This window comes from Lethenteron reissneri, chromosome 3 (assembly GCF_015708825.2).
Source record: "Lethenteron reissneri isolate LAM-NWPU_2019-01 chromosome 3, ASM1570882v1, whole genome shotgun sequence".
Taxonomy (NCBI): Eukaryota; Metazoa; Chordata; class Hyperoartia; order Petromyzontiformes; family Petromyzontidae; genus Lethenteron; species Lethenteron reissneri.
This window is the reverse complement of record NC_083781.1, coordinates 4,746,844-4,761,352: the sequence shown is the minus strand read 5'-3', so window position 1 is coordinate 4,761,352 and position 14,509 is coordinate 4,746,844. Positions and strand designations below refer to the sequence as shown.

The following is a 14,509-nucleotide window of genomic DNA, read 5'->3' as shown; positions in this document are numbered from 1 at the left end:
TGACCACCATATACAGGGACTCTTCTACTTACGGACGAGTTAGGTTCCAGAAGTCTGTTCATAAGTCTATTTGTTCGTAAGTCCAACTTTACTCCTGTCGATTCTAAACATGTTGTACAGCGTGTACACTAAACATGGGGAATGGCTTTAGGAGTTGTATAATCTCCTGTAGACGTAGAGGCCACTGGTTCTTCACGTTGTATAGATGTAGATGCCACCAACCACCATCTATTGCGTGGCGGTTGAACTTATGAATCTCAGTCCAAACAGGCAACTGGAATATGGACAGGTTTGTTCGTATCTCTGAGACTTTCTAAGTTGAAGAGTCCCCGTAAATATTTTTGAGGACCACTGGGATCTTCAGTTTAAACCGTGAGTTTTGGAGTCATTGGACCAGAAAGAAGTGAGATAAAAACGACAGTAACATTGAAAAATATGTACACAGGGCAGGGAGGGCCCAAGTCGCATGACAGGATTTATTCAGCAGTATCGTCACGGGAACAGAAACAGCGCTCCCGAATGAATCGCAGAAGCCCCCGAATATTCCGCCTCAGGCGGGAGAATCTCCGTCCAGGCCTGTGTGACGCCCTTGGCCCAGTCTTGTCGACGGCATGCTCCTCGTGGTTGTTGCCTGGTTGGAGAGCAGGGCCCCGCCTGGCAAACGGACGCACGCGCCATCGTTAGCACGGTCGGCTACGATTATCACGGTCGGCTACGTACGGATGCAAAATTATTTCAACGTACACACCTGCGCGCATTCAGTATGCCACCGTCTGCCCCATCATGCATTCTCGGCTGTGCTTACACTGGTTGCTGTAGTGCACCTCAGATGTGTCCGGCCGCTCAAATGCGAGGTCGGAGGATACCACACATCTCTCACTACGGCCAGTGGCGGAATGCTACATTTATATCGGAGAACACTTTCACTGAATAACCTCCTCAATACACATTTTCCTCAAGGTGCACTTCTGCGTGGAGACTCACTCTTGTCTCGTGGCCGACTCCATCTCCTCCTCCTCCGCGATGCCGTCATTGGTGCCACCACTTTGATTGGGGAATTTTTCAGACAGGCGTGTTACGGCACAGTCACCCACCGACTCCACTCCCCACTCCGAGTTTGAAGCCCACTCGCTCCCAGCAACTGAGCCTGCAGTATTCTGATTTGTCCAAGTGGCCTCCGGAGTCTGCTCGCTTGCAGTAGTGACTTGGCAATCTCCCTGGCTGAGACAGGGGATTTCCGGGAGGATGCAGGCCTCCATCGGCTCAATTTCCTCTTCAACGATGACGTCATTGGTGCTGTCACATTGATTGAAGAGTTTTTCAGTCAGGCGTGTTACCGCACAGTCACCCACCGACTCCACTCCCCACTCCGACTGCATTCCCCAATCCGAGTTTGAAGCCCACTTGCTCCCATAAACTGAGACTGCAGTATTCTGATTTGACCAAGCCGACTCCGGAGTCTGCTCGCTTGCAGCAGGGACTTGGCAATCTCCCTGGCTGAGACGGGGGTCTGCCGAGAGGCTGCAAGCCGCCACCGGCTCCGTGTCCGTGGCTGGGCAAGGCGGGAAGTTCGCTTGCGGTGGCTTGGCCCTGCCGCCCCGCAAAAATGGGTGGTTGAGGGCCTCCGTGGGTGTGAGGCGACGTTGGGGATCCCACCTGTCAAGAAGGCAAATGGTGGGAGTCAGTTGCCTGTTGCATTCTAAAATCGCTTCATTGAATCATGGGCTGGGGTGAAATGCGCAATTCTATCATCAACACTTTTGTCAGAAACGATATTTATTTTAAAAAGCTACGAGATGAAGAAACGATGCCCCGGTGTGACACAAAACCTTGCAGTCCTAGCCCAAATGACACGTGAGGTCTAAGATCGTTTCCAGTAATGTTGATGGTAGACTCAAAGTGATTTATATTTAAGTCTTTGTACGAGGTGAAATGTAGACAAGAGTAACAAGTCTCTTACTGAAGGCACCCGCGGAGAAAATTGATCAACTTTCGATTGCGGGTTCCCAGAACTGTCTTCAAAGACACGGAGCACGGGACGATCCGTTTCCCGTTGACGACGGGGCGATTCTTTTCGTCTGTTTATCGGAGAGACAAAAAGAGAGAGACACTGAGTTAGTTGTGGCGATGAGTACAACGCGGCGGCGGTCCTTAACCCTCCAATTGCGATGTTTGCGAATATGATTCCCTGTTGGCAGTCGACACCACATTGGGAAGTGGGTTAAAATTGAGTTACAAGATTTGAGGATACAACAAGGACAACAACAACGACAAAAACAACAGACAGAGTGAGTTCAAAGAAAGATTGTAAAATTGGAATCGAGAGTATTCTCTATGTATAAAGCGCTCTACCTAGCATTTACCGTTATAAACCTTTTTCATGTGTAGTACCCCAGTAATTACCCTGTAATCGAGTAATTTGTAGGGGGTAGGGTAAAGGTAGGGTAAAGGTAGGGTAAAGGTAGGCTCGTTGCTTTTTACATTTAAATTTTTACCTTACCGAGGCCTACTCTTAAGCGTGAAATTCCCATTCTCAACTCTGGGCCACCGAAGGAGACGAGAACCTCCTGATACTTGCTTGAGCAAGGAGACACCTTGATGTTTATTTTAGTATTATATTTTTATTTGCATCATTTGGAGAGGATGGTAATTTGTTGTACAAGCGTGCTTTTAAGCGTAATAGATTTCTCAATCAAAGACCAACAGTTTGTGTGGAGGGTTGTTCTTCATGCTTGTTTAATACTATGGTAGAACTGCTCTATTATGATTTAGTATACCGTTGCATCTGGCACACAATCTTTTTAAAATTGTGCTAAGTCATGCTGAAATATAAAAAAGCGGCCACTCATCTTTATTAAAAATTTGATGGCCAGAATTCCATGTAATTAATGCACACGTCCTTTGTTGGATTGCAAATCCCCTGGGGTTTTCCAAATATACTGTGCTACCTAAACATAACCGTTCCGTTTAAAGTATTTTTTTCATAAGACTCCTTACTGTCGCACTAATTCAACACGTACTGACAAGTACGTTGCCAAGACCGTTGTGACTTTTAAACCCAAATAAAGCACAGTTCATTTTTAAATGACGCGAATCAGTTTCCATGTCTTTCTATTCGAGCACAGAGCACGAGACACGCGGCTGCACGGCCTCGACTCTCCGGGCAGTGACAGCAGCCGCAACAGCTACGAGCCCCAACACCATCACCACCACCACCTCACCACCCCCCCTGTCCACTCACCAAAGGAGATGATGTTGTGGATCGAGGCGTCAATCATGGCTTTGGGTGGGAGCCCCAACATCTGAAACCAAGATCACAAGAGGGATGAGTTGGATGAGGTTCGTCGCCCGAGTGAACAGAGCGTACATACGCTGCACTTTGTCTCTTTGAAACGTCGACGAACAATAAACTTTGACTGCTCTTGTACATACTGTTTGCAGATATGTATCTCTATCATCAGGCGATACATACATATTTGGTCTTTAATTGACGACGTGGCTACTACGTGCGGCTTCGTTGCTCTCCAACAGGCTTTGAAAGCCTCATGGATTAACAATAAACCACAATAATCATAACAATATTAATCATTGCGAAGGGCATCAGCCTGACGCTCTGATTCTCTGGTATTACCGATGAACCCGAAATCTCTCTTTCCTTCTTTACTCATGCAAATGGTCTGTGATCATGCAGTGAACACGTCCACTCCTCTCCCGTGTACCGGCAGCTGAGCGACATTTTTTGACCAGTGAAAGGCCCAGAGGATGACAACAGCACTGCACGTAACCAGCTTTGTCGCATGAGCCATCGCATAGTGGATCTGTACGCGAGTTGATCGTCGTGCACCATCAGTCATAACCAACCCCCTACTGCTGTTGTTGTTGTTTATTGTGGACTTCATTGTTGATTAAAATTCAAATTAAACCCCCCTCATCCTTTAAATGGCGCAGTTGGAACTGTCCCATGGGAAATATTATGCCCGTTTTGGTGGTGCCGTATCGGGCTCGAGGTTTGTTACAATAAAAATGATAGAATTCATCAGTATGTATATATTATAATAATTAATATTTGTAAGCCGCATTTCATCCGAGGATCCCAATGCGCCCCGTGTATGGAAAGCAGGGAAATTACACGACCAAAACTAGGAAATTAGACGACCAAAACTATGGGGAATAGGCCATTTTATCGAGGTGAGTTTTCATGGCGAGATTTAAATCACTTAAAAAATTCTGTCTTGTTATCAGAGGCCAACACGTTCCATAGTCTTGGAGCTTCACTGGCAAAAAGCCAAGTCGCCCCCAGAAATTGAGACTTGACCTCAGAAAACTAAGGAGTAGAAGATATCAAGGACATCATTGGTGTACATGAGTGGATCAGCTACTGTAAGTATTGTGGGGCTAACCCACTGACAGCCTTGTAGCTCAACAGCAGGACCTTATAACCAACTGGATTTTTATGCAATGGTGTTTTCCTACGCGTCAGATACCTGGATGAGATAGCCGATGTGGTCTTCCAAGCTTTTCTTGAAGAGCAGTTTCCCGGAGAGCATCTCAGCCACCACACATCCGAGTGACCACATATCCGCGCTGCACGTGACCAGGAGCCCAAAGTACATTTCTGGGGGCATGTACCACCTCGTTCCAAGACACCAAGCTCCTAGCAGCACACGGACAGACAGGTGACCAAACAACGTGGCACTTGCACGTTATTCACTTGTGAAGTGCAGAATAGATGAGGGTACACACACGCAGTCACGTATGGCACTCAAAATATGCACAATGACAAAGATCGCCCACGTAAATGCGTATATCAGCTGGGTCGCACTTACAAATGTTAATTATTTTCATTACACTGGTGCCAGCTATCATAGAGTGCAGTTGTCGTGTCGCGAGAGTTCTCTGCGGTGAGTAACAACTTTTATTGTGTGACAACTACCCTAATCACCACTGTGAGGTTGAGAGTTGAAATCCTGGCCAAATGATTGACGAAATGTAACGTTTGAAGGGTATGAGTGTCACTACCATACTTTGTTTAAGCGGTGCTAACCACCACGCCACCACAGCACGAAGACAAAGACCCCCCATATAGCTTTAACAGGCTCATAGTGCAGCGTGCTAACCGTTTCACCACCGCTCCCCACAAACACTGTGACACGCACATACAAACACACGCTGCTACACACGTACACACACACAGGGCAGCTACATCACTCACTTGGGCAGATCTCGCTGATGCTCAAGCCAAAATCCGTGAGCCTGATATTGCCACTGATGTGGTCTTTGACCAAGATGTTTGCCTGCAAAAAGGACAGAGTGGTGTGTCGGTGAGATTGCGTCTTGTTGAACTGGTTCATGGCGATTTACTCAAAGATTTCCTGTACTCATTTTTGTTGAACACTTACTGACCTTTGTGAATGTAATAATGGTTGAAGATCTCCCTACCCCATGCCGTGTTGGTCAAGGGAGTTATATGCCCATACCTCACCATGCTGCTCAGGGCCAGCTGTTGAAGGCAATGGGAGCCAGGACCGGTTCAAATATCACCCAAACCCTGGTTTTAGCCGTGGCCAGAAATCGAACTCTGATCATTGACTTCTAAGTGCAGATTGCGAACTACCGCACCACTGCTACGCCCATAATTTAGCTTTGGCATTCGGAATTGTTGCTTAGGGCAGTGGTCGTTGTTGTTTAACGCACATTAGAAAATCTTAAATGTTCCGTGGAGCGTTGGTTGTTGAGAGCAAACAGAGATCCATATGAAAAGTTGTATTTCTATGCAAGTTTTGGCTCTCTGTATTTATGAAATAGCAAGTCGTGGCATGACTGTTGTTTCGGTGTAGAATAAGTCACTGGATATCTCGAAATCCTGTTACTAAGGTTTACAAGAGAGTTCTCATTTTCTACAACTGCACGAACTGAGGCACTAACTCCATACAGACGGACAAAAGACGCAGCAGGCTGATTAGTTCACTCACCGGCTTCAGATCCGCGTGAATGATGTGCATCTCCTTCAGCTTTGCCAAGGCCCGCAGTATGGAGCGCACATACGGCTTCATTTCCGTCATGTATAAGCCATAGGTCTCGTCCAGCTTTTGGAGGAAGTCTCCGCTGCGTGACGGCACAAAACGTGAATGGTTACAGTTTCTTTCTGCTTGTTACACATTCCCTGATTGGCCCCTTGAACGGGAGCACACGTGCTTGACTGAGGCAAAGCCGCACGTAGTTAACATACAGGGTTGCCGCTCAACTCAAAATATAGTCAATGAGGCAGGAAGGCATTATAAACAGTTATGTCTGACCATGGAGCCGCGTAGAAAGGCAATAATTGTTGGGTAGAGGCCGACCGAAGCTGAATTTCTGGTTTGGGCCGAAAACGAAATTAGACCGAAAGTAAAAAATTGACTTTCGGCCAAAAACGAAATTAGACCGAAAGTAAAAAAATTAGTTTCGGCCGAAACCGAAAGTAAATCGAAAGTTAACTTTTTGGCTTCGGCCGAAACAGAAACTATGCCGAATGAGGCCATTTTACAACTTTAGGCGCCGAAACCGAAACCGAATTTCGGTCGGCCTCTAATTGTCAGACTTGGAATCTCGGTATCAACACACGTGTAGACTGAAGCGAACGCAACACATAAGCCAAGGCGGGCAGGCGGCTGGGTACAGACAACAGAGACACTTTGTTGTTGCCCTGCCAAAGAGACTCCACCCACGGATGGAGATGCAGGCTGCCGTCTGTTGACCGGTCGTATATACATTAGCAGACCATGGTTGTGGCTGTAACCTCACTCACAAGCTGATGCTACTGACATGTGTGTGTGTGTTTGTAGCCTATCGCATAGGATTGCCTAGTGCCGACTGACCGGCCGATAGGCAGAGTGATAGACGTAGCACTAGCGTTATTTTCTAAAAATAGATCTTCGGTTGACGAATGACGACCGAAAGTCAATATCAGTTTCGGCCAAAACCGAAACCAGACCGAAAGTAAAAAATGTACTTTCGGCCTGAAACCGAAAGTATGCTAAAAGAGGCCATTTGCCAACTTTCGGTGCCGAAACCGAAACCGAATTTCGGTCGGTCCTCTATTCTAGGGCATTCTGAAAGCCTACGGACATTTATTCTACATCCAAACGATTCATGTGTATGAACACACGGATGCATCGGTGTTTGGGGGAGCGGTGGTGCAGCGTTTAGCGCATTGCTCCACGATTCCCGCTCACGGCCAAGACCAATGACGATTATTTGAACCAGTCCTTGGCCTCCCCTAGGTCGACTCAGCCTCAAATGAGTACCTGGTGCGGTGTGTAAACATCGCCACTGGGGAGACAAAGGCTGCCGGGCGTGGTGCTGGCCACCCACCCCCTCGTGTGCCTTGCCCGTCTTCATAGGTGCTACTTGCTAACATCACTTGCCCCAACAATCTTCTCAGGCTATACCGGTTAATCTTTGTCTTTGGATCGGTGTTCATCGGACGCCATGACACTCACCTGATGAGCTCCAGGACGACGCAGTTGTGTCCCCGGAAGGTGAAGTTGTCCAGGAGGGTGACGATGTTGTTGTTGTCAGGGTCCCCCTTGCATCTGCAGGATCTTCATGATCTCCAACTCCAGCTGCTGTCTCTTCTTGTTGATGCTGTCAGGGGGGGGGGGGGAGAACGCACGGAATGAGAGTTGTCACCTCGCTCTGAGCATCGCAACACGCAGGGGCGGAGGCAATGCTCATTCACCCTCCATGAGTGGTCCTAAGCCAAGAGTGTGAATTCCACTGGCTGAGGGAATCATTAAACACACCGTAAACACACTGTTTGTATTTAGTTTATAATCAACGTTTTTGGGTTTAGATCGCGTTATTTATAAATGTGTCGTAACCCTCCACCACCCGACACGGCCAATCAGTAAAAATGTGTCACGTTGACAAAGACAAATAGTTCACTGCTTTAGCCCACCGGTGTGTTGAAGCCACAACATTTACAATTTGAATATGACGTTTCGCTGATAATTATTGTATATAATTACAATAACTCCCCCCTCAAATCTTTGCACCTGATGAGTTAATGAGTTAATGATGACGTCACCCTGCTGCTGCTCTATATAAGAACGGGAGACACAGCAGAGCCTCACCATTCTGGCGAATTGCCCGATGATGCTGGTTGCAATTACCAGCGAAACGTCGTACTCAAATTGTAAATGTTGTGGCTTCAACACACCGGTGGGCTAAAGCAGTGAACTATTTGTCTTTGTCAACGTGACACATTTTTACTGATTGGCCGTGTCGGGTGGTGGAGGGTTACGACACATTTATAAATAACGCGATCTAAACCCAAAAACGTTGATTATGAATAACATTGGTCGCGAAAGCCTACGTGTTAAACTGTATTTAGTTTGTTGCCCTTCCTCTGCACCTCCGATTAGCATGGTCGGTTACATAAGGTGCGAAAGACGTTCAACATTACATACTTACAATGAATGACATGTCAGGATGAGAATATTTATTTATACTGGAGGAATGTGATGAGCTCACAAATCACTTTTTCACAGACGTGCAGTCGGGGCGGGTGAGAACGTTACAACAACAAACAATACAAAAATACGATAGCAGTGCAAAGTACAAGAAAGGTAAACAAATTACCCTAACACATGTAAATAAAAAAAAACAATCCTAATCCTAATAGGCGAAAGCCCACTGAGGAAGTGTAAGGTGTATATTGTGTTAATATTCGTGTCAAAACTCGCACAGGAAATGCCCACTTTTGTTTTTGTTTCCCCACGAGTAGGGGGAGCATCGCCTCCGCTACCCGTCGCCCGACTGACAAAGCGTTCCCCTTCACGAGGACAACGCGGTCGCCGCCGTCGTCGTCACGCCATCTTACCACGACTCGTGCCGCAGCATCTTGATGGCCACCTCTTCCTTGCTCTTGTGGTCGATGCAGCGGAAGACCTGGCCGTAGCTTCCAACCCCAAGTCGGGCGAGCACCTCGTACCTGTAGGCGAGGTGCTCGCCTGTGATCTGGAGGAAGATCACGGAGGTCACGACTCGTCGCACGCTATTTCGGTCGGTGCTCGCGTACAATAAATCTGGTTTGATCGCACGTGACCCTACAAAGGGTCTGGCTCAGTGCTTGTGACACGGACAACATATCTTTCCTGAGCAATCTAACATCCTCATCCAATCGGCAAGTAAGCACATTTACTCTGCGTAGGGATAACCTAATTACGCACGATTACTGTGTGCAGTAGTGGTAATGTCGTTAAGTAAGCACGATTGCTGTGTGCAGTCGGGGTATTGCCATTAAGTAAGCACATTGTTGGCTTTGTGTCGTGGTGCTGTCCTTTGCAGTGGCACGTGGCCTGGTTGGAATGTGCAGGGACCGTATCGGAGGGACGCACCATGACGTAGTGGTTTTTTTCGTTGTCATAGCCCTCATTGTTGGGGCCACGTGCAGTGGAAGTCGTCTTGTAGTAGTAGACGCGCTCGAACGTCGATGCTTCATTCCACTCGTATGTCCCCATCACCAGCCCAAATTTATCACGAATATCTGCTCGCACACACAGACACTCGTGTACGTGCCAAGCACACACACACAAGCGCAGTCGTTAGAATTACTGAAGCAAGAGCAGTATAACATCATTTAAGTCTGTCCTCTTGTAGTGTAGAACTATTATGATACAATGTGATGTGCATTCTGGTTGTGGGTGTGTGTGTTCGGCAGGATTATTGTGGGGAGCGGTGGTGCAGTGGTTAGCTCACTGCGCAATGAACCCAGGCGATCCGGGTTCCTTTCTCGCTTACGTTCTACACCAGTGACGATTGTCTCAACCGGTCCTGGGCCTCCCCTAGGTCGACTCAGCCTCAAATGAGTACCGAGTGCAGTGTATAAACATCGCCACTTGGGACATAAATTCGACCGGGCATGGTGCTGGCCACCCAGCACCACCCACCCCCTCGTGTGCCGTGTCAAACTTCATAGGTGCTCACTACAAAACTCCCCCCACCAATATGTTAAGGCTTCACGGGCGATCTTTGTTTTGTTTTAGGCACGATTGTGGCTGCAATTCAGGAGCGCCGGTGATACTGATTTGTGTGGAGTCGAACCTTTGTTGGAGCAGAATATCCCCGCCTCTGGGAAGACCACCGCTTCATCCCACTGTGTAGTTTGCTCATTACACAGACGCACACACACACACACAAGATGAACCGTTAGTCGTGTCGACGTGATCACGTTTAGGTGTGCACTATGGGCAAGTCGATGGGTGAGTGCGGTACGAAGAGGCAGTAGAAAATGAATGCCAAATCTCGTGATCCAATAGACCAGTCGCCAGTTCTATGCGACACATTGTGGCGTTTTCCCATGGTGTGCAATCTCAATCAGTATTGACTCAGAGCTAATGTGAGATCACGTAAGGTGTTTAAGGGGGAGCCATCCACCAGTCTGAACCTCGTTCATCACGTCTCATAGCAGATATCTGTGTAGCGGTCAATGCGCTGCACTACGAACCCATGGGCACGGGTTCGATTCCCCCTCACGGCCACCAACACCAGTGACGATTATCCGAACCAGTCCTGGACCTCCCCTAGGTCGACTCAGCTTCAAATGAGTACCCGGTGCGTAAACATCGCCACTAGGGAGACAAAGGTGGCCGGGCGTGATGCTGGCCACCAACCCCCTCGTGTGCCGTGCCGGTCTTCGTAGGTGCTCACTAACAGCACTCGCCCCTACAGTCTGTTAAGGCTACGCGGGGCTGAGCTCATGTCCTCTGTACTGCGAGGCAGAGCCTGCCACGTGAGTTCGTGTTCGTGTTTTTCTCGGGGCAAACATTTACCTTCACTAGGGCGCCGGTGTCCTCTTCAGTGTCCACTTCGGTGTCAACGTCGGTGTCGATGTCCTCGTCGGTGTTGATGTCCACCTCGGTGTCGATGTCCACCTCGGTGTTGATGTCCTCGTCGGTATCCACATCCATGTCTACATCGGTGTCCATGTCGGTGTCCACGTGCGTAGCCATCGCCACGGGCTTCTCTGCCACACCGCACATCTTTCCAAACGCCATCCTGCTTCAGTAGCCCTTCATTTAACTGTTGAGATTCACCGTCTCTCTTCTGCAAGACAGAGCTAGCCAGGGGGCGCTGTATCATCACATCACCATCATTACTACATTACTATCATCATCTCTATCACCATCGACCATTTCACCTATCCCCATCAATAACACAATCTTCACAATCATCACTATCACCACCATCACTATCACCATCATCACGACCAACATCACTCACTATCATCACTTTAATTTGTATCACCCCGGAAACTATCTCCACCATCAAAATCACTTCTTTGACACATCAATATTAATTCTTTGGACCTTTTTTCCAGTATCAAAGTATGAAAAAATAAGAATAGATGTTATCATTTTTGGCAATTAAACAGGTGTTAAGATGTTCAAACACCAAATAGAAACCTTTTTTTAGTCCTTGCAAATATGATTCAAACATGATTCCTTGCAAAACGATTATATTTGGTCTGTGAACATCGTAACACCTGTTTTATTGTCAGAAAGGGCAAGACCTATTCTTAATATTATTTCTACCTCCACTTCTGCTAATCAAGCCATACTCATCACTACTCCCACCACAGTTACAACCATCACCACTGCCGCCACGAAACTATATAACCACCACTGCAGTCACCAATATAATCTGTACGATCACTTCAACATCATCAAAGGAATACCATCCCCAACACCATCACGATCAGAATCACCAGAATCACCTTCACTTACCCATCATCATTAGGGAATAACATCTCCCACTTTGATCAACATCATCATAATCACCACCATTCCACTTAACACAGCCAGCACCATCATTCTACCATCACCACCATCACTCACCTGGAAGGCAGGGATAATTGTTGTCGAAATATCAAGTAGAGAAGTTATTGTGAAAGTATCGGAGATCGCCTGCAGGGGGAGCTGCGACTCGAGACGCGCATCCACTCGGCACGAGAGGACTCGCGAATGAGCCCCGATGACGCAACCGTGACGTCAGGGCAATTGGTCTGACGTCAGAGGCTTGTCACAAACGTCTCGTAGCGAGACCACGTGACCAGCCCACGGCCCACTGTGACGTCCCAAACAAACGGTGCTGCCTCGCGTGGCCTTTTCTAATGTTATTAAAACACATTAACTAGCTGCACAGCGTTATTATGCAATATGTATACAATAGGCCGTACATGTTATAGCATAGATATGTTTGCGTGTCAAACTATACATGTCCATTGTGTACTATGCATGCAACACAGGTACATTCTAGATTTGAAGTTTTTGTGACTGCAAGGCTCCATGCCCTTTGGCTCTTTCGGTAAATTCGCGTAGGTGAAAATAAAATAACTAAATCACGACGTTTCGAAGGCCACACAAGCTTCTGTCATCAGGTGGGACAACCACAGCAATTTTTTGTTACTGTAGTGGCGGGAAGAGAGCTGTATGCGACAAGCGATTATATAGGGTATGAGCCAGGGAAGAAGGATACGGGAAGGTGCGGCGTGTGGAGTCGGGAGTTTAAGCTGTTGTCGTTATTTACTGTAGCCCCGAGGTATTTAGGATATTATCATATTAACATCCTTCTAGTGTGCGGTAGGTAACGGCTGGTGAGGTACCATGCCGGCGTGGGCCTGGGGGGGGGGGGGGGGTGTAGCGTGCTGTAGAAACTGGAAATGCGAATATTGAAGCAAGATATAAAAGCAATTAAATTTTTACCTGGTTAATAACATCCTTAATAACATCCTTACAATGGTGTGATTAATATGATAATATCCTAATTACCTCGGGGCTAAGCGCCCGACTTCACACCCCCCCCCCCCTGCATCCCTCCTCCCTGGCTCTTACCCTATATAATCGCTTGTCACATACAGCTCTCTTTGCTCACGACAGTAAAACATTTTTGCTGGGGTTGTCCCACCTGATGACGGAAGCTTGTGTTGCCTCCGAAACGTCGTGATTTAGTTATTTATTTTTATTTTATTTTCACCTACGTGACTTTACCGAAAGAACCAAAGAGCACAGCTACATTGTTTGAGCAAATCATGTGGGATGTGAAAGAGCTGCATAAAAGATTATTTCCCTGATTTCCGAAATTAGGGAGGCTATCATTTGGACTGTTTTTAATGTTATCACTATAACCATCACGACTACCATCTTCACCATCATCATCACGACCAATATCACTCACTATCATCACATCATTTTTTTTACCACCCACAAAACTATCACCAGTATCAAACTCACTCCTTCGTCACAAGGGATACCATCCCCACCACCATCACGATCAAAATCGCCAGCATCACCATCACTTAAACACCCATCATGATCAAGGAATAGCATCCACCACCATCAGCACCATCATAATCACCACCACTACACTCAACACAACCATCATTCTACTATCACCGCTATCACTCACCTGGGAGGCAGGTATATATTTTGGTATAAATCTCAAATATTGAGGTTATTGTAAAAGTATCGGAGATCGCCTGCAGGGGGAGCTGCGACTCGAGACGCGCAGTCCACTCGGCACGAGAGGACTCGCGAATGAGCCCCGATGACGCAACCGTGACGTCAGGGCAATTGGTCTGACGTCAGAGGCTTGTCACAAACGTCTCGTAGTGAGACCACGTGACCAGCCCACGACCCACTGTGACGTCCCAAACAAACGGGGCTGCCTCACGTAGCCTTTTGTAATGTTAGTTAAAACACATTAACTAGCTGCACAGCGTTATTATGCAATATGTCATACAATAGGCCCGTACATGTTATAGCATAGATATGTTTGCGTATCAAACTATACATGTACATTGTATACTATGCAAACAACACAGGTCCATTGTCTGGGCCAATTATGTGGGATGGAAAAGAGCTCCATAAAATACAATGTCTCTGACTTCCTAAATTCGGGGGGCTAACATTTGTACTTTTTTGTTATCAATATAATCATCACCACTAGCATCTTCACGATCATCATCACGACCAACATCACTATCATCACCTTAATTTTTATCACCCCCAAAACTATCACCACTATCAAAATCACTCCTTCGTCACAAGGTATAATACGATTCCCACCACCATCATCACGATCAGAATAAACAGCATCAGCTAAACACCCATCATCATCAGGGAATAACATCCACCATTTCCATCAGAACCATCAAAATCACCACCACTTCACTCAACACAGTCTACCATCAACCACCATCAACTCGCCTGGGAAGCAGGAATAATTGTTTGTCGAAATCTCAAATAGTGAAATTGTTGTAAATGGTGTCGAAATTCGCCTGCAGGGGGAGCCGCCACTCAAGAAGCGCATCCACTCGGCACGAGACTCACGACTGAGCCCCGATCACGCGGTCGTGACGTCACGGCAGTTGGTCTGACGTCAGAGGCTCGTCACATGGTCCCAGAATCATGAATATTTATTTATTTACACTGCAGCAATCCGATGAGCAATGAAGCTCTTTTTCCAT

General features: G+C 47.1%; 1 protein-coding gene across 1 annotated transcript; it reads right to left on the bottom strand.

Annotated features, from left to right (window-relative positions):
* Positions 1–1,086: 1,086 nt before the first annotated feature.
* Positions 1,087–3,806, bottom strand: LOC133347804 (uncharacterized). Its single transcript, XM_061560430.1, has 5 exons — positions 3,720–3,806; positions 3,242–3,302; positions 1,961–2,078; positions 1,469–1,656; positions 1,087–1,217 (listed from the first exon to the last, which is right to left on the bottom strand). The coding sequence occupies exons 1-5, from the start codon at positions 3,804–3,806 to the stop codon at positions 1,087–1,089; spliced, it is 585 nt and encodes a 194-aa protein (XP_061416414.1).
* Positions 3,807–14,509: the final 10,703 nt, after the last annotated feature.